Genomic DNA, 22492 nt, shown 5'->3' on the forward strand with positions numbered 1-22492 from the left:
CATGGTATTGTAAACTTTATTGCTATCAACATAAAGCAGTGAAATAACAAGTGGCCAGTGTTATTGTTACCGAGTGTTTGAGGATTCCATGTAATTACTCAAGGCATTCGTCTATATTTTTTTAATCTGGGACGTCACGGGAATGCCCACGGCATCGGCACTGGCTGGAACGCGTGGCCCATGAAAAAAAAGTTTAAAAATTGTAACAAGAGTTTGTTACCTGTTTCAATGACTCATCGGGGTACTTTTTTGGCGCTATATCTTTTTATATCAATTTAGAAATGTTAGGTATGCAAGATTGCATTTACGTAGTTACAGACGTAAATATGCGTTTTACAATAGTTACCTTACCTACGTAATTTAATTATCTGAGTAATTTGTATGATATTAATCTATGTTTATGCACGATTATTAATTTCACGCTTGCATTTTTCCCAATAGAAGCCGTAATCAGTAATTAACATACTAATGCAGATATTAAATCAAAGTGCAATTTTCTGAAATACGTAAAAGCTGATTTTAAAAGGATAATTACTGAATACTAAAGTAACTTCAAACATTGCTCCAAGGTTATTCTGGTCTGTATATTTTGATCTTCCGATAAAAATGTAGTTTTAAAAAAGATATCAGTTTTGGGCGAATAATAAGCGGTACATACGAGTATTATTTGATGAAGGGAACTGGGACCAAACTGTCGAACTTAACATTTGCAATCACTTTCAATACCTATGTCAATCTTTGTATACCCATTGTTTGTTGTGCCACATAATAGAGGTACAGATGTTGTAACATCCTATGTAGTTTTTAAATAGGTGCTATTTTTCAACAAAAATATTTTGTCTGATGAGCTATCAATAGTACAAGTCAAGTACGAGTATAGGTATGTCATAGTGAAAACCATTTTATAGATGTTGGGTTACGGTATTAGTTCCACTTTACTTTTTTATTGTAATCAATGTATTTATCTTTTTGTCCTTGAACCCCAGATATAATAGTAAGGACTTCAGTTAAACTTTTGAATACGCAAATGCAATCTCAGTTGCATCAAGCATTAATTCTCAAATCGCTCGCTCTAATAAGTGCACAGATAACGTGTGTCGGTGTTGCGTCCACGTTTCTTATCACCGATTTGTTTCAGTGGTTTTTGCTTACATTACCCAAGTGTATGCTTGATGATTTCATGGAAACATTACAGCTAACCACTTTTCATGCATAACAGCCTTATTGCGAGTGATTATGAAATAGGGAGGATGATAATGAGGGAGGTGAAACTGGTGAGGCACACCTTCATCTTTATCATATTAAGGAATATTAAAATCTCCCTTAATACTGTACTTAATACGGCTTTACCTAATTCCGTGCTTTGACCCTTTTGAAATAATCTTATTGATTATTTATATGTAGAGTTAGTTAGAGTTGATGTAACGAAATACCACCACAATAATGTGACCTACTTATGTTTATGTCGAAAATCTTTAAAGGCCTAAAGGCCACCCCTGGGCCGATGTTAAATTCATTAAAATGTTTACTTCATCCCTTTGTATACCTATTAAGTTTAGAAACAAAGTGTCAAAATCGAGAGCACCATTTTGCACCATTACAACCGTGCAAGGACCAAGAATACGTCATAGGAAGTGACACCTCTCCGCTAAAATTGACGCAGAGCCTCAAATTGAATAATCAGCTGTATCAATTGACCAATCATCAGATCCACCTTGATCTGGCTTTTAAGGAACCTCAATTCTTACCACGGTCATTACAACGTAAAGATTTTGGTCAGCGATAAATGTAAATTACCTTTATATTTTCAAAACGAAATCATTAACGTTTGTTTTGGGGAATCGTAAATAAAATTTTGAATAATATTGCTTGTTGTATATTCGATGTCATTAAACCTTAGCAATCTTGTAAAACAATATGGCTGACAAAGTTTTCACCGAATTTCTTGACCCTAATGATTTGAGTGAATCTGACTGCAAAGTGAAATTACTACAGATTACAAAGATACAGATCAAATGGCTAAAATATGGTGCAATTCAATCTTTTCTCAGTCGATTTTTTATCTTATTACCACTTCCGAAAAGTCTAAAGTCTATGATGGGCATTTATTTATTTACAATTAATTTACAGTGAACTAAAAATTAAAAACTATATACAAGAGTAATATTTATAAAAAATCAAAGTCTATCTATTTAACTATAAGGATAAAGATAAGGCTAAGAAGATATTAATATTACAGTTCCAGGAGTAAATATATAGGTCTTCCATTATTCCAGGGCCTTTTAAACTTATGATAATTAAATTTAATAAGGTCTAATTACCACAAACTCGCAACGCCACTTCTTTAACTTTTATTATTATTATGATAATATCGTGTTTCACCTTGCCACGGTAATGGCGGCATAAAAATAATCTTTTTTAAATTGTGATGAGCACAAAGTGCACGTAATTGTTGTAGAGCTGCTTGAGCAGTTTTACAAGAAAATGCCACAGAGATGCTTTATTTAGTCTTGCTATAGATAATACAAATTAAGTCAATTTTGAAAAGCATGTCCTTTCCTTAATCTTTCTTTACATAGCTGCAATACCAATAGTCTTTTACAAAACAATAAGCCGATGTTGGTTCATCTCACAGCTTAGCTTGTGACTTCTAACGGTCTCGCTGATAGTCGCATCTCAGTAGCAAGTTTCGCGGATGCATCATTCCCATGATTCGAGGTAGAAACCCGAAGTCAGATTTTGAACTTTTATGAACTCTATTACCATAAGCTTAAGGAGCATGATATCAACAAAATCTGAGTGTACGCTTCGAAGAAATGAAGAATAACCCACGGGGTCGTGTAAAACGTGTCATACTACGGGACCACGGATATTGAGCGCGATTTATACACGACGATTTGGCTATTTGATTGTAAAGGAATATCATTTAATTAAATCTGAAACTATTTTGTAATTATAGTTCAAAATTATCACTTAAACAAAACAAAATCCATCACTGCCTTTGTTCGCGAAAAACTCAAAACTATTCAATGTAATTTCATAAGGTTTTATAAATAGGTTCATTGAATTGATTAATTAATAAGATTCAGATTTATTCATGAAGAAGATTTAAGCATATTTTGTCAAGAATAATGTTTTTATGCCCGTTTTACTACTAAACGAGTTTTCATGAAACTTTACAGTATTATTGTTTACTAGCAAATATACGAGTACCTGAATTTTTCAGATACACTGTATAAAAAAGCAGAGAATAAGTATCAGTCAATAAAAAATAATAATACGAGTATGCCCTTAGCAGTCAGGCATGAAAAAACGCAGCCAATATCACAGTTACCCAATTATGCGGGAACCTGCTTTTGCGCGGTTGTGAGTTGGCGCGTGATTTCAATAGATGGCAGATGGCAGTGTGTTTCTTTAGATCGCACAACCATTTGATTTTTTGGCCACTTATATATCCTGACGAGCACCTTTTCCGTCATTATACATATCAAATCTCGCTGCTTAGAAATGAAATTTTTTGAAGGCTCCCTGGCATCAAATGTCATGCGTGAGTCTTATAAATATTCAAATCAATGAAGCAGGACTGTTTCATAGATTGGATAGGTACTTGGAAAAGTACTGATATTTTTAGTGACACATGTGCGTTTAGTTTATTTGGTGTTTGATAATGTGGCATAAATCATACACATACTAGATTGCACCTAATTTGTGACCTAATTTAAGTAATGGTGAAAAGTTTTTGATTGTTGTACTTATGGATGCAATCAGGAGTAATAAAATCAAAAATAGGTATTTTATTCAATTTAGACCACTGGTGGCACTTATGTACGTCAAATACAGTAAATAAAAGGTAGCCCTTAAGGGGCACTTTACATGTCTCCTTATCTTTTGGGCCCTACCAGCGCTTCGAGACAAACATTTATGATGGCGAGTGCTGAGAAGAAACGCCGGAACAAACTCGATATGCGGCTTTGCTGTAATTATCGTCCATAAATAGTTGTAAGTGTACACTGTGCCTATTAATTGTTGTCTATTGGGCGGAATTTTCTTAGAATACCTGTAAAATTAATATTTGTCGAACTATGTAAACCTCTCATTATACCGACCTGTCGCATCACAAGATGCCTCTTGGTTATAATGTCACAATTATTATAAATAACTTTTTGCATCCATTTCTTCATTGATGACGACGAAAAAGCTTTAATGAACTACTCCTAAATGGGCTATTTAAAATACCATAAATTTTTAGTAGTTTAAATATTATAAAGTAAGTATCGAAGTATAAAATTTGCTATTCCATGGCTGAAATGTAATACGTGTTTAAAATAATCCTCACAAATCTCATTTACCTACGTCTACGGAATGCAGTAGGTATTATGACCTAAATAACTTATATTTATGTAATGATTGTTGCTTATTATTCAAACATTATTTATTTATCGATTTAAAATTAATAGTAAGAAACCTTAAAAATCAATTTTTTATTTAGTCGTCGTCGTTTCAGCCAAAAGTCACCACTGATGACCTCACCCGAGGATTTCAATGAATAATGATTTAAAACTTGTCGTCAGATTTTACTATTTTATAGATTTTTCTAAATAAAGCTAATAATGCAAACAGGGCCTTGGTGGATGTTATAGCATGGTTAAAGAAAAATAATCTGAATGTTAATTTATTAAAAACAAATTTATCCAATTTCATTCATACAGAACACGACACAGAAATTAATATAGATATAAATTACTTGGACGACAATATAACGGAAACAAATAGTGTAAAATTCTTGGGGCTACATATAGACAAATACTTGAATTGGAAAGGCCAAGTCGATTCTATATGTAAGAGACTAAATCGTTTCGTGTTTTGAACTATGACCTGGTCCTGTGAGGCAATTCTGTAGATATTGAAAGGGTGTTAAAGCTCCAAAAAAAAAAATGCATACGGGCTATGACCTATGTACTGCCTACGGACAGCTGCAGACCATTGTTTAGAACACTCAAAATTCTTCCGCTGACTTGTATGTAAATACTGAAGGCATGTTTAATGGTAAAATCACACCCAGAATACTTTCAAAAAGTAACAGAGGTCTCTGTCCGACCGCAAAGAGCGCAGTACGTAAATCTCCTGTACCAACCACCATGTCGTTACGATATCTACAAAAGAAATGCATATAACATGTGCATTAAAATATTTAATAATCTTCCTGACTATATTAAGCTGCTACATGGTAGGGATGTCAAAATAGGGTTGACAAATTGGTTTATACAAATTGTTTATATTATGACTGGAGGAATTTTCTGACTAAGCAAATTAGGTAGATGTTATTTAAATTTTAATTAATAATAAATTGACTTGTGTAAAACATTTGCATGCTGGTTCATATCTGGCGAATGTGTCCTGCTCCATTTCATTATGTAACATCTAATGTACCAGATTCTGCAAATAAATAAATTGTACTCGTATGTACTCGTAAGTGTTGGTCCCTTGCAAAAACATTTTTGTACATCCCCTTCAAGGATCTTTCTTTTTACAAACCTCCTATATGAATAAGTGACGACGTGTACACAATACTTGTAGAACATTGCTACAAGACGTGACCAGGCGCACGGGAATAAACCAATATTATGGAACTAGTCGCGCGGCTTAACCACTGACCTGCGACCTTGCAGGCCGTGGTGTTGGTACAGAGCGATAGCGTTTAGTTCTGCAATTAGGTATCTTTATTACTTTAGTACTGTCACTAGTTAAGATTAGAGATGGTTCACTCTAAATCCGGCCACTGCAACTGCTGGACAAATGTCTCACGTACGGATTCACACAAAGATCCTACGCTGCTCGCTTCCATGTGCTTCTCGCGACTTTCACCACATATCCAGTCTACATGTGAAGCCTGCTTACACGTACATTTTTATTTATGTAGTCGCCACTAGAGAACTTTTCTGCCCAAATAGCCATCAGTTCTATGAGCTTATGTCCCCACCTACCGCCACTTAGGTTTGGCTTTCTACCATTCTGTTAAAATAAATCATGGCAAAACGTGGTTACCAATTAGTGATAGAGCAGTAACAGCTGTATGTTCCAGGCTCTAAGGTTTACCTTACGTCTTCTATATTATTTTTCGCGTGGATCCCGTTTTATCCCCTTAGGGTGGAGTTTCGTAAAATCCTTTCTTAGCGGATGCCTACGTCACAACATGCCTTTCAGCCCGATCCGTCCAGTGATTTGGGCTATGCGTTGATAGATCACTATGTCAGTCAGTCAGGAGTTATAATACATTATTATTATTAATAAGTATTATGCAAAACACTACTTACCTTATTATAATTTTAAAATGTCTTAAGTTTCAAGTTTAAAATTCCTCCAACAATTGTGCCTTGTGCCATTCTCAAAGTATTGTCACGGCCAATCTCGTTAGTTGACATTCCCTGCCACAATACACGTGAAGTGTGTGACGCGAATCCCTTTGTGTCCATCACATGGACCTGTATGTCTGTGTCATTATCAGACCTGACCTGATATAGTGGTACTTTACCCTTGTTATTTTTATATCCAGTTCTGTAACGAGTAACTTGTTACAATAGCAGTAACATTTACATTATAGCGTCGTAGTGTTATACCAATTTGATGACTCGACCTGAACTGGCTGATTTCTGTTTTCATTGTTTTTTTAAATGAAAATAATAATTATGATTAGCAACACAATCAACTCAACAGCCTGCACAACCAGGCTCAATAGAGAAGAAGGCTTTGTCACAGTCCACAAACGTCAGCTAACATCACTGAGTATACTGCTCAGTCTTCTGTATACCTAATCTGCCGCAGCGTTCGTACAGATGTGTTCTATGATACTGAAGTCTTTTCGGAAACCAGCTTGTTGAGGAGGTTGAAATTCGGCCTGAAAACCTGCTTGCTAGATGATTCGTAACACGTAATGATATCCCAAAAGAATGTCAATTTTTAAGTATTGAATCGGATACCACAAATCTTTTATCGTCGTTGTATTTATTTGTAACGATAACTAATCGTAACGAAACTTTGTTAACACCTCTTTAATCCATAAATCTCGTGTAAACCATAGACAATAAACGATTGTAAACCGATACAGATTTCTATGTGGCCGCAGTACCGCAAGCCTCGCTTGTTACAAACACCATTATTGGCATCAATACCATTTAGCGATTTTATCTCGGATTTCAATGCGTACGCGTTGTGCTATGCGTTTCTAACTCCTAGCTCTTGTGGTCATAGAATAAGTAAGCGATCACAGAAGGCGCACGTGCGGTAAGTGAAAAGATCTACAAAGAAAGGGATTAACTTTCTTCTTTAGTTAAGGGCATACGGCATAATATACATATATTTTGTGTCTTACGCAAATTAAAAAACCAAATGTTTGTGATAATATGATAAAGTTTTAACTTCAAACTTGTGATGGGATAATATTAGACAGGATATTCTAGCTTTATCGTTATTTTGTTTATGAACCAGTATAGAAAAAAAATTGCCACGATGGTAATTTTATAGATACTAACTGATGCATGCCAAAACTTCTGTTTCTTTCCCACCGAACAAACTTGAACGTCTGAAAATAAATGTGCTAACTTGGGTAGGAAATTTTGTCCAATTGAGCCATGTCAGGTTGTAGTCCCAATTTAATAAGAAATGGAAAAAAATTGACTCCCACGGCAGGAGGAAGGCAGAGTGACTAAAAAAAATAAAGAAGTTTTTAAAATTCAAAAATAGAACTGACCATCGCTAATATTATGATTATGTTTCGCATTCAAAACTTTAGTCTGAATATATTATCTCTTATATTATTTCCTTAAAGCACAGCCTGCATTCCTGCATAAAATAAATTTAGTTGTGTAAAGCTTTACGCAATATTCCGCTTACCTACGTGTTACCGAATACTTTTGTTAGATTCTTCTCAAAATATGATTGCTAACTTGCTCATTCTAATATTTAGGTACTATGCATTTTTGAAAGAACATTTTTTCTTTCTAATTGTAAAATTTTATAAGTCCAAGTCAAGATTATGAGTATTAGGGTCCACAATTATTGTGATCATTTATTCATTTATTTTCATACTGCTTATTTTCAAATCTAATAGGCAAGAACTAGCAATGTGTTGAACAGCCATAACTACCTCGTTGTTTTTAAATCTACTTCACAAAAAATTGTGAGGATCTTCTCCATCGTTTCCATTCATTCCTTCGTTCAAATTGTCTTCACTTTTTCGGGAGTATTCCCACCTCTCGTTCCCACCACTGCAACTCCTGTGTAGCCAGGATCTACAGCTTGACCGCCACAAAAACCCAACCAATGAAGGTCAAGTTTGTCCCGGGGGAAAGTTAAACTGTCATTGGACCCGCAACGAAATTAATCAGAAGAACATAGGAGGAGTTCGAAATTAAGGTTCGACTTCCCTCCATTGCAAAGCGGATGACAGGTGACAAACAAAGGTTTAAAACCTTTAAGAAAAGATTATGCACCACGGACGATAAATTAAATTAAGGGGGCCTATCTTATGAGCAATTAGCAACTACCTGCCAATAATATTTTTCACAAAATCGCTTAAAAGCACGGAAATTTTTCCTTGTCGCGACAAGATCGGTGTAATAAATTGCGGAAACAGATGTATGTTGTATTGAATTAAGCATTATATCATCACGTTCATGTTTCCAAAGATCACACTCCCACAAGATATGATGGGCAGACTGCTCATGACTGACATCATCAGTGGAACACTCGCAAAAAGGAGACGGAACTAGTTTGAATTCGTGAAGTTTATGTTTAAAGTTGCCATGTCCCGTGAGGAACTGCGACGAGCAATGGTCGATTTCTAACCATCGCCTAGTTAGACGTTCGCGTACATTCGGGAAGAATTTATATACCTAAGTGACGTCCTTTGACTGACGTATCCCATCTTTTTTGCCATTCATTAAGTAAATCTTCTTCAACGACTTCTCGGGAATCAAATAATCGACTTATTTTAGAACGATCGCGGCTATTTAAGAAATCGGAGGTTATATTTTCCCTTGATGCGAAGTACATAGCCGCACGCTTATGTACCTCTAAGTCGACCGGCAGTACACCAGCCAGGACTGGCAGAGCTTCCAAATTGTCTTCACTTACTAATACACTCTTGCTCAGTCATTGCAGTTGCAGATCACCATTCAGTCCCTCGCAATCCTATGAATCACCGGTCTTACAGTCTCCTAAATCTCCATTCAATAAATCAATCAATTTGTTCACATTAATATATTTTTGGATTTATAGATATTTTTGCCCATTAAAGTAATAGGTTATAGGTATGTTTTAATTCTTAATATTCTAAAGCATATTCGAGATAATAATAAAGAGCAGTTTCATTAAATCAAAATGCATTTGAAAATTTCGTAACCACGTCGCACGGACATCACTAGAATATTGATCGGATATTCGGAATGTGTGGATCGCACTTTCGATCGCGGGACGTGCGCGCGCGCTTCTATTAGGACAATTAGCCAAAACAGTAGCTTGGTGACGCAATGACGGTGATTGTATATCGATTAACTGTTTTTCATTTTATAGCTTCATATAAGCACTGAATTAGACAGTTCAAAGCCACGACTTAACTGCGAACTTAATTACGTGCGAGCTTAATGTCGACTAGGTGGACCGACGATCTGATGAAGGTCGCGAGAAGAACCTGGATGCGGGCAGCGCAGGACCGGTCGTTATGAAAATCCAGGCCTTTGTCCAGAAGTAAACGTCATTTGGCTGAAACAAACGAATATCGATTCAATTTAAAGTGTGACTGAGGCTTTTGATGGCTGGAATTTCAATATTTAGACCAATTACATGAAAAAATCTATGACTGAGATTGAATCTAGTCTTGAACATGTTTTGTAATAAGTACTTATAGAGTAACGTACGATGCTATTAGCCGATGAGACTTTGATCCAATCCTAGAAATATCATTGTAATTCATTATTTTCTTGTGCGATCAGTGTAAGAACTTTTTCATGGCATAAAAGCGGCTGCTCAAGACAAGAACAACAATGTGACTGATAAGTAGGTACTTTTCTTGTGCGGTTTATTGTAAGAACTTTTCTTCATAGCCTATAAGCGACAGTTCAAGCCAAACAAGCAAGATATTTAGTCAGCTGAAGAATTTGCCACTATTTTGTACGTCGAGCTAATCCTTACTCACAGTGCTCTAACTTGATACGTCTCACTCATTGATTGTGTGATTGTGATCTGAACTCACATGGAGTTTTTGCCCGTTTGATGCAAATGCATATCATTTAAGGATGCTGGCTGATGACTGAGCTCAAGTACTACTGTGACCTTAGCGCACCTTAGACAGGCATTGTTATCAGAAGCAGTATCGGCCATTTCTGTGAGTATATACTCTCCTTTTTCGTCCTTATATGTAGCCACAAGAGTAGCTCGATGTAGTATTATGAAGGTTTCACTTAATATCGTTTGTTAGCTAATTGCTTTGGATAAGGACTTAAGTCAGACTTTACACCCTATTAAGACATGTTACAACAAATTGTTTTTATTACTTTTTTGTGAACAGGAAGGGAAGTCAACGAGACAATATCCAAATGATAAAAATAACGTGTTTAACAGTTTACATCCTGACCTAATTATATGCAGTGGACTATATTATTATAACAGAAGACGCCTCGGATTCACTCCGCTAGAGTTAATGTTCTCATAATACCAATTTGTGTTCAAGACATTCACCAACACAAGTGCTTGTTGATTCACTTTTGTTTGAGACCCTTTATTGATAGCTAACTTCACAAACGTCAAAAAAATCATTCACTTCCGTTTTGTATTCACTTTTTAGGCGAAAGAAAAATAATGGTCGTGAATGATTAACCTTTTATATTTATCCTAATCGACATTATGTATCAAAATACTATTAGTGTTGATATACAGGTTTTTATCAGCATTTGAAGATGACCTTTTATAAACACCAAATTAAAATTATGTGCCAATAATGCAAAGAAATCTGCTGGCTTATGACGTCGTTTCGTAATCCAAACAATGATAAATATCGGTATCTCCCAGATGCGTTACCCTGAGACGGCATGAATCACAAGTACAGCTCATCACGAGTATTACTAGATCATTTTGTACACACCAGTACCAATACAGTCGACATCATTAATTTATTCATTTACATTCTCGTAAATATTATCTATTGTTATGAGTTTAACGATTGTATCTCGTTTTTTTTTTAAAATTTTGTGGATCAACATTCCAATAAAAATATCTTTTTGTTATTTTTCTTTTTCCTGGTTTTACTTCAGAAAGTAGAAATATGCCACTTGAAATTAAAAAAAAGTTAATTTAATAGTAACTTATGTTTATACATACATGAAATGTATGTTATTAATACATAATTGTGTATTTACAAAACCAACTCTTAAGTATATTTCCGTACCGCGCGGGAATAACTTGACATGTCATTTTTGCGTACTTTTCAGGGGAGCGATTTTAAAGTTTAGAGTTCCCTGGTAAATCGGAATTAATGATAATTGATATTTTTATGATTGAAATAAGCTAATTTGATGCATATCTTTTGATTGGCGTAAGAATTTGATTAAATTATCTTCTTAATCTATTAAAAAAAAGACTTGTCAAGTTGTGTACCGACGACTTGTCAAGTTATTCACCAAAGAAAAACAAATATTTAAGGTGTAAAAATTTGATTTAAGTTAATTATTTTGAATGAAGTTTAAGTAAAAAAACAAAACATAAAAATAGAACATATTTTTATCACTTTTGCAATGAAATAGTAGCAAATTTATTAGAAAAATCAAATATAATCGCAGATTATGATCGCTTTAGATCAGGTAATTGAATGTTTACTTAAAATTTAAAAAAAGACAAACAAAAAGAACAAAAGCCATGCTTCATAACAAGCACAGTTAATTTTAATTATTTTTAGCTTACCATTAAGCTTAAAATAATTAAAATAAGCTGGATACATTTTTGCGTAAGGTCGACACGCCCTTTCGCGTCCACCGTCCAGTTCACGTCCAAATGACGGATCACTCTAGAACGATAGCTATTGATATGATTCCTTGAATGTATGACACGTAAACCCACATTAAAAAAATCTTATAGCATGCTACCGTTTTTGCCAAAAATAAATCCCACATGAGCAGGTGCGCGTTTCAAGGTAAGTTTTTAATATATTTAGGTCTAGTTTGGGATTTACCGTAGTCTATAGGCCTTAACCATGAACCATACAATACGGATAATGACATCGATGATTGTACTTTATTAAATGACACTTTAAATAAGGTGGATGCGAATATACTACAATGAAATTTCCACTTTGCGTCAGAAGTGATCGCGGTCTGGTCTAACTGGGTCTAAGATATTAAAATATACAAAACAATGCATGTTTTATATCATGTAAAACGTTATTTACATGACGTATCGAACACAAAGATTTTTTTCAGTACTTAGGCCTTTTCCTGGACGCTAATACACGCTCTTAATGTAGCTTACCCTTGTGATAGCCAATTTGCGTCTACATTATCACGACTATTTTCTAAATACAGACGTTATAAATAATATTAAAAAGCAAACTGTGCCTAGAGAGGATACCATATTGCAAATTGAGCCATACTATTGAAATTTCAAAAAATGAAATAAACTAAAATATATGTCTGTTTATAATTATTAAGTGTGATACCTAAATATTTTGAATACCAATTAGTAAGATTTTATTTATATTTTTTTATTTCCATGCTGTTATTCATTATTTATTAGTGATTTTGTGTAAGAATAGTCTATAAGTCAATGTCCAGTCAATTAGTTACATTCCGTAGATTCTAAGACATTTTAGTTTGCAAGACTGTCAATAGATGGCGTTGTGCTGACTTACATCGCGGTGTCGAAGTTTTAGGCGACCCATATATAAAGGTTTTGAACCACCGTTCACATTAACCATCCTACTTGTTACTAACCGATTGTGGTGACGTAATAAACCCGTCGTGTACTGAGTTTGGCTTTTATTTCTAAGCTAGTACACCCTCGATTCGACTTTGACCCAAGGGGGTTAAACATTTTCAGGGGTTGGTAAGTAAAAAATATTTAAAGACGCTCGAAATCCTGACAATGTTATATTTTAACAACTGCTAATGACACATATAAAAATATGATTATACGAAGGTAATAGCTCGATAACTCCAAATATCCAAACCCTTGACTGCGTGCATAACAAGACAACTGCACATATCATGGATGTGTTTAGTACTCAGAGGGGATCATAACTTGATAACTGTTTTTGTCAAATTAAAAACGAAAATCCATAAATGTATAAGTCGAGATATTAATAAATACATGTTCTGACATACATTGATAAATCGAAATATAAATGTTTGTAAGAACAATATTAATTGGATATATCGTTATGTCAAATATTTATTGCCTAAATTAGAGATATTTACTTATGAACAAGAGCTGTATTTCAAGTATTTTTGGGTATTTCGAGTTGAGTTTTTTATACCAGTAGGGTATAAGGTAGAGGAAGCGCTTAAGCTAATAAAAAAAAAAAAGTGCAGGTCGAGATGTCAAGTTATTCCCGCGCGGTACGGATTTAGCGCCGACTGTACATGTGTTCACGTTTTCGCGTATTGCACAACTGTACCCAGTTTCGGCTGCGCGTGGGCAGCATTACGTAACGCGTTTAAAATTAGAATTGAATACCGCTAATGACGGCGTCCGCTGTCAAAATACCTGTCAAACTAGCGCGACTGTCAAATGGGTGGTAAACTTCACCGATATGTCAATTAGCCTGTCAGTTTTTTTGCTGTTTTCGTATTGATTTGGTACGCTTTGGCGGATTTGTGTACTCAATTATTCGAAAGGTTAACAGATGAACTTAAACAATGCATACTTAAATTCTTCGATCCTAACTATTACAGAAAATGTATGTTTAAATTTTATTATTCTAATGTCGTTTACATCAATCACGTTTGATTCCTGTGACTTTATTTGCTTGAAGTTCAATCACCTTAACTTCATCTGTGACTTTACGAAGTTTAATCAAAATATGTTCAGTATTTTTTGTTATTTGTTGAAGAATATACTTAGGTATTTTTTATGTTCATAATATTAGAAGGATGGATTAACACGATTAATCAGATCATGTTATTGTTATAAAGTTTCATTTTCTCATGGCTCTACAGTAATGTTAGTTATGACATCAGTTTATCGTCACGACTTTATAATAAGACGAAAAGTAATGTATAATTTTATTTCTTCATCTATGACAGCCAGTAACACAATACTTTAATCACATGTCTTTGGGATGGATTGATTTTTAGCTTTTACAATAACTTTTTTACTATGGCTCTGGGTCTAAACCTGAATCCCCTTAACCTGGATACAAAAAATCTCTTATTCGCTCAGATATTTTGGCTTAAGTCCTAGAACCGTTATTCTAAGTTCATCTTAATATTGAGTATCATCTAACCTCAATTGGACAGTAATAGCCTCTCCCACTGACATGGGATCCTCGTACTCTTTTTCAACACCCTATCCTCAATCTCTCTGAAGAACATTTTGCACGTACGTACAAGAATCATTATTGGTATTATTATCAGTAACTTTTTGATGGAATTTCGCGGGCACACACACAAACGATCGTGACAAAGTACACGATCGCGGTTCACAGGTCAGATAGATACAGATCACGACCCGTGGTCACTGCTTTCTTTGACTTGGTCAATGGAGTGAACAAATATTAGTATAGATGATGTTTTTGTTGTGGATTGTGGTTTATTTTTCGACGGATTAAAAAGGAATGGTTCTTTGGAAAACTTTTTGCTTTTGGGGTCCAAAATTGATTGAAATGTGGTCCAAATCTAAATATTTCTCGTCTGTGATATAATAATCTCATTCGGTAAAATATCTACAACAGTATTGGTCTTCATCATCATAATTTCAGCCTCAGTACATCCATAGAATGCAGCATTGAACTATAATAAATAGAAAGAACCATTGAAAAAAGATATGGCCCATGGTTATTTTGATGTCATTCATCAGTTTCAAGCTGAAAACTTTCTGCTTCATCTTTTATTCTTGACGCTTAAATTGCTTGATAGAAGTCATTATTTCATGTACAGTTTTTCTTGTAAACCAAGCAAGTTCCTTGTCCTTAGTCGTGATGATTCACACCAACGTAACTATTGTTTAGTCTAATGGTGAGAATCTTCGACTGGTGTAGTTGACGGCTTAAAGACAGTTTTTGTTCGAGTGGCTTCGTCATATTGGATTTACTTCGTCATTTCATTACTTGGTAAACGTTACACAGACTTGTTTTTGGTTTAGTTATTGTCACTATACTTACCCATTTACTTATACATAGGTATCATTGATAGAATTTTTTGTAAAACAAATGTCAAACCAGCTCGATCACAGAAAAAGATATAAAATTGCAACTGCGACTATGATTTCAGACATTATACCGCAGACATTCGCATATTTTGTCTTCTGTGCGTCTTCTACTTATATTCTTCTTTATGAATGATAGTACACTCGCGAGCAAAAGTATGGAATCACTTACATGAAGTTGTTTCCACGCGATCTTGTGTACTAACGAATTTGTTAGTAACAAAAAAAAGTAGCACCATTTTAAAGATTAAACTTTTAACTTTAAATTGATACCAAATTCATTTAAATCACACCGGTATTTAAAAAGATATCCCGGCTGATGTGAAGGAGTAAGAAAAAAGACATGTACCAACTGTTTGATACGTCGCGAGTTGCGGCCTATTTACCCCCTATAAAAGCACGTGTTCGGATTTTTGCGTTCACACGTTGATCAATACACATCTCGGCTTCTTTTGACACTTTACCTGGGATTCTACACCTGCAGATGCAGCACAAATCGTTGCACTGTTGCAAGAAGGGCTCAGCCAGCGGGCTGTCGCACGTCAGCTCCACATAAGCCAGTCCTGGGTTTCGAAAGTTTTAAGATGCTTTTGGGAGACTGGTGGCTTTATCCCGAGACCAAGTTCTGAACAGCGCCGGTGCACATCGCAGAGGGATGACCGTTTTTTCATGTCAACCTCTCTATGAAATCGTCATTTGACTGGTATCGACGTCCAGCAAGAGCTCAGAAATGTTCGTAGGATAGCTGTTAGCGAGTGGACAGTTCGTCTAAGATATGAGCAATAAAATTTGACTCCAAATAGGCCTGCCACAGGCTGGAAACTGACGGCAGGTCACCGATAAGCACGCTTTCAATTTGCTCGCACTCGGAAAGCGAGTAATGGAGGCGAGTTTTGTTCTCCGATGAATGCAGACTGTTTTTGCAGTGCAGCAGTCGAAGAGGTCGGGTCTATAGATGGCCTGTGGAGCGATTTGTGCAGTGCTGGTTCGCTAAAACATTGGCTTATGGGGGTGGCTTGCTCGACTTCCCATCGAGATGTGTAGGAGCAAATTGAAAGCGTGCTTATCGGTGACCTGCCGTCAGTTTCAAGCCTGTGGCAGGCCTTTTTGGAGTCAAATTCTATTGTTTATATCTTAGACGAACTGTCCACTTGCTAACAGCTATCCTACGAACATTTCTGAGCTCTTGCTGGACGTCGATACCAGTCAAATGACGATTTCGTAGAGAAGTTGACATGAAAAAACGGTTTTCCCTCTGCGATGTGCACTGGCAATGTTCAGAACTTGATCTCGGGATAAAGCCACCGGTATCCCGAAAGCGTCTTAAAACTTTCGAAACCCAGGACTGGCTTATGTGGAGCTCACGTGCGACAGCCCGCTGGCTGAGCCCTTCTTGCAATAGTGCAACGATTTATGCTGCTTCTGAAGGTGTAGAATCTCAGATAAAGTGTCAAAAGAAGCGGAGATGTGTATGGATCAACGTGTGAAAGCAAAAATCCGAAAACACTTGCTTTTATGGGGGGTAAATAGGCCGCAACTCGCGACGTATCAAACAGTTGATACATGCCTTTTTCCTTACTTTTTCACATCAGCCGGGATATCTTTTTAAATACTGGTGTGATTTAAATGAATTTGGTATCAATTTAAAGTTAAAAGTTTAATCTTTAAAATGGTGCTACTTTTTTTGTTACTAACAAATTGGTTAGTACACAAGATCGCGTGGAAACAACTTCATGTAAGTGATTCCATACTTTTGCTCGCAAGTGTAGTTACATCCAGTAGGCTTTAATGTAGCATTGAAATCAGATGTGCATAGCTTTTTCTCGTACTTTGAAGATGGCATAAAAACTCGCTGACAAAAACCAACAAATTCCGACTTCCTGGGCACTGATTTAAAGCTCGTTTTAAAAAGTCGAAAAATGGGCCAAGTGCCGTGTCGACCAATTAAATGACAATGACCATTTCGTTCTTTTTTTCGTTTTCCACCCGCGTCCTCGATTGGAGGCGTGATGAATCGTTGAAACTGCGACGGTGCGCGTGCGCCGGGGTCGATGACCCCGGGAACCATTCCCCGACCACAAGCTGGGAAGACCTAGACAATGTGGATCGATGTTTGAAAGGCAGCTTAGCAATTTCAAAAGCCATTATTATGACGGATGCTTAGAAGATTTAATTAATGATTTAAATGCATATGGTAAGGTCGTAGATATTAGCTTGATTCATTATTATTAAGACTTTCGTTTCTTATCGTGCATTGAAAATGAATGAGATGAGATGAATAGATGATGGTAATGGATCGGAATAGATTGATAAATATTACATTAAGATACACCATTTATCCAGTTTTCAAAATTATTTAAAATGCTATCCACATCACATCATTCATGTCATTTCACATTGTCTAAAAAATATATCCGTGAAAATTACCAATAAAACCTGGATTAAATAGCGCTATAAACTCTTGGCAAAACAAAGGTCGGTTTGAAAACAGCGCGAAACTTGCGTGAAGTTAAATAAACCGTTCACCGTGTGTCGGTAAAATTCAATTTCTCAACCACATCCTTTCGGACGCCATAAAAATCTAATCAAAACATCTTGGGCGCTTATCGCTAACTAGAATCTGACGAAGAAAAGACCACGTGCCTGCGGAACCTCCGACCGACACAGCGCGTCAGTCCGTTCGATTCTGCAGCACTGGCCGCACACACAAAATGCATACAAAGCGTGTATTCCAAATTTGAATTTAAATATTTAAAAACAAACTGGCAGTTTCAACTAAAAACCCCGCGTTTGTTTTAAAAAAAAATTTCGAATGTTCTTCATTTAAAATGATTAATTTATTCGCAAAATAAAATTGCGCGCGTAAACTCTGTTATCTATGCGTAATCCGGCTCTACATTAGCAATTTCTATTGTTCCTAGATAAATGTGATATTAAAATAAATGTGATCGTAGTTGTTCGAAATGATTGAATTGGTGAAAGTGAGTGAGAAACGGGTGAACGGCACAATGCGGGATATAGGAGCTGATTCGTTCGTGTGCCGGGTGCAGTACCTGAATGATTTGGATCCGTTTTCGGAGTACAACGTAAGAGAGCCTTCGAGACCGTTGTACCACACCTTCAACACAACTATCCCGCTGTCGTATCAGATTGCAGCAGTTCATCGGCTGTTGCAAGCTCCACATAGGGTAAGTGTAAAGACGAATATTCATATAATTTCGGCATACGATTTAAGGAATAGTTTAATTAAACAAGAGAACCAATTGTAGGGTTGATGTTTGTAATTCGATATTGATTTACGTTAATTTATCACAATATCTAAGCATTCGTGGAAATTCCATGTTCCCGGGATGGGAAGAATACGAATCTGTTTTTCTACCGTTGCTTCATGCGAAATCGAATAGCAAAAATATTAATACACACATGGGTATGTAAATAAAGTGGTAGGGGTTAGAGAGTAAATGTATGATAAATAACACACTTAACTGATACTATTTTTATTTCCTCTGTAGAAAAAATCTTATGTAGGTACCTATTAATTATTTAGGCATGCTTTGCGAATATTCGACATTGCAAAAATAAGAATTCACATTATATCATACATATCAAATTATTAGGCCTTTTATTATAATTTATTATACTTTTGTCACCAATGTTATCGACGGATATGATATTTCGAATGCACTCAAACAAATTCATAGCGTATAATCGATTATATCAGCACACTTATCAGATAATCAAATCATGATTGCTTTCATCGATTACAATAATAGATGACACAATATGCGTCATATCAATTACTTACCTGAACAACATTATGTATAACGAAGTAAGCCTAATGCAGTAGGAAACGTCCTATGATATCGGTGGGCGTTATAGAAATCCGCTCGAAAATATTATATCGCAAGCATTTGAGAATTGATTGATCAGTTAAACATGGGAAGCCTATGTTCAGCAGTGGACGTCCTGTGGCTGAGATGATGATGATAATGTTGCACAGCAATGGGCAGTAGTGATCGTTGTCAGCCTCAGATCATAGAACTGAGTTGTCAGCACACTTTGATTATCACCTAATCTTTTTCTTAGCCAAAGTATCTTTCGTTTAATTGTAAACGTATTACGGTTTTTCTTTTATTATTAGTGTTTTTTATAAAACTATGTCTACTACCCAATTCAACACTAATATGCTTGCGGTTAGACACTGGGACAGGTGACGCTAAAGAAAAGCTTGTTGAAAATAAATGTTAACTATTATTTCAAAAACTCGATTGTCTGTTAAATCATAAAATTATGTTATAGTTTAGCAATTCGGCTGTTAATTATCATAAAATTTTAATTACGATTACGATTCGCATTGCGAACAATATGAAGAAAGACATGAAGTTTAACTAATTAATTACTTTGAAACACTTGCATCATAACGTTTTCGGGGTTGGAAGAGATATGACGAAATATATTTCTTACTTACCTACGCGTCTACGTGACTCATAGTTTTATTTAATTTGCAAATTACACACATTCTTATCATATTACTGGTAGTAACGATTAACGATGTTCCCTTCATATTTTATGAAGGTCCACAATTTTCAAGAAGGAAAAGAACGTCCACGACTTGGGATCCCGAAAAAAGCAAACGTTTTCGTTAGCATGTGAATACCTAAAGACTTTAGACTAGGGTATAGATTATTCATTTATGCCATTTCTATAGGTTAGGTTAGGCATCTTTAAATCTTTCTTCTTTTACCAAAGCCAAACAGATTTCCACATCTTTTTACATTAAATAAACACATTAAAGAAAGAATTATTATATTTTCCCATGCAATCCTGCGTATTCTAGCGAAGTCTATAACAACGTTGGATGTTTCCCAGAGCTTCTTGTTTTAAACACTAAAATGTTTAGGTTACAGAGGGGATTTTTCCACTTTCATCCTTCCATCAGTATTTGGATCGACGTAAAAATTGCATAGGTCTGGATGCATGGTAGGCGTTACTAGTCATCATATTATGTTACTCACGCGGTATTCCGCTAAATTTAAACGTTCTAAATATCAGCCCACGCGCAGGTGAGTCGTGACATAATATTATATCTGCTCCATATTTACATCTGGTGCTCAGTACGCAGTTTTGTTTATTATATTTCCGCGTGTTTGTACAGACTACCACGTCAGACTGTATATTTATGTTGCAAAGTAGCTTCTATTACAACGTACGTAAGATGCCGTAGTCTATAGCAAATGTATCGTGTGATCGTAGATTTTCGGTAGCGAAGACAAGTAGATGGGACCAGTTAGACCGCTGAGTTTCCTTAACCGTCTTATAAGAATCCTGATCATGCATATTTAGCGATTCTGTATAATAAGAACAGTTAAAAAGGGCTTGTGAGAACCGAGGGGATCGTATGGGAATAAAAATAAAATGAGATCTGATCGGTATAGAAAATACTTAAATAACGGATTCACTGTTGTGCTGGGACCGATATAGGGCATCAGACCGGAATAACCCGATCTTCCTTAATCGTGTGCAGATACACGTCAGTTGTCATGTTTTTAACCGACTTCTTTGAGTAAAAGACTACTCTATGCTTGCAAGCGGTTCGGTTTCAACCAACTATAGCCAACATAATACATTTTCTATCGTTCTTGGGAATCTTGTCACTGCTCTGCTGTAATCTTGTATATGTACGTTTAGCAAGGTAGATATTTTTGCAAAAAATAGCAGCAAATCTAAACGTGGCATCACGGTTGTATAAGATGCCACAGTGTTTAGCTATACATATTTGCTGTCGCCTGTTCACCACGGAACATTTTTGACCACGACTCAGACTAAACTAGATATTTACTGATTTGATTCATGTAGCCTTTTAACTATATTATTACTCCTACATACGACAAACATAATTTATTTTAAAATATAGGTACTTACACCAAACCAACTCAGTAGTTAAGACAAAAGAAGATACTAGTCTAGCAACGCAAGTTGAGTTATGGACAATGATAACTGGTTTTAGGCCCGAGACGAGGCAGTATACAGTTTACCACAGCTGTAGACATCAATAATCGCTCTTAAGACCTCATAGACAAAGCTGATTTATTAACATGCTCTTCTCGACACTGTACACGCAATGGTAAGAGTAACTGCGATATACATGCATAATGAAGCTCTTAAAAGATTGTTTAAAGTAGTAAAAACTGTACCAATCATTTTTGACAATTGATTATACAGTAATGAGGAGTTAGTGCAAGAAGTTACAGTTTAATATGAAAACACAACACAAAAAACACAATGTCAGAGTTACAGCGTATTCACACCCGTAATTCGATGATTTTTTATTTAAACCTAGGTCATTGCACGAAGTAACTAATTTAAACGTTTCTGTGACATGTTTATAAATAACTAGGTACCTACGTTCATTTATTAAAAAGAGGATGGTAACATCATTATGACATAAGCGTCGAACCCGCAGCGATGATGGGGTGACATCACATCCACTTAGCATGCAGGGATACTTGTGTAAATTATTATTTGTCTGTTGATGATAATCCAATGGATTTAAAAATAGAGTCTAATACATCATGACAGGTTTTTGTTTTCTTTATTTCAAGTTCTTTTGTACAATCAAGTGCAAAACTTACGTGTGTTGTAGGTACTAAACGTAATAAATTATCGCCCACCTTGGGCACATTTGTTTTTGAAACCAGATTTAACGCCCATAAACATTAACCTTCACCTCAACTCAACACCTAAAGACAAATTTTCTGTTTTTATTCTTCATCTTGAGATAAGTATTATTTTTACTGAAGAGTCATCAAGTTTCTCGTTTCGTTATTCAATACTTTTTTATAATTTTCATATCAATTTATTTCCTGGATAACCAACAAGCGTTGTTTACAACCTATTAACAGTTAATGCACTATTTTATTGGTCTGATTAAAATATCTATGTAGGAAGTTTGTAATTGTAGGGAAAACACCTTGAAATGCATTAGCGCAACGGAGGATGGAGGAGGAACGCATGACGCCGCAAAGTAATTGCCTAACACATCTTTTAGGTGTCTGTTTGAAAGCAGCAGTGCCGAAATTCTTAA

General features: G+C 35.6%; 1 protein-coding gene across 6 annotated transcripts in view; it reads left to right on the plus strand.

The window, feature by feature from the left end:
• LOC114351443 (Formin homology 2 domain containing) overlaps positions 1 to 22492 on the plus strand; it is an 87417-nt gene that overhangs the window by 37127 nt on the left and 27798 nt on the right. For 3 of the 6 annotated variants that reach the window (XM_028302660.1, XM_028302659.1, XM_028302663.1), the window contains exon 2: positions 18330 to 18596. The exons of 2 other annotated variants lie outside the window; for them this stretch is intronic. In XM_028302660.1, coding sequence (XP_028158461.1) covers positions 18372 to 18596 — 225 coding nt within the window. In that variant the 5' untranslated portion in view covers positions 18330 to 18371. Of the gene's footprint in view, positions 1 to 17766; positions 18597 to 22492 lie in introns of those variants that run through there. One more of the 6 variants, XM_028302661.1, reaches the window with a different exon arrangement.

Source organism: Ostrinia furnacalis, unplaced genomic scaffold (genome assembly GCF_004193835.3).
Source record: "Ostrinia furnacalis isolate ACB-3 unplaced genomic scaffold, ASM419383v2 OfSCF1144, whole genome shotgun sequence".
In the NCBI taxonomy this organism is placed as follows: Eukaryota; Metazoa; Arthropoda; class Insecta; order Lepidoptera; family Crambidae; genus Ostrinia; species Ostrinia furnacalis.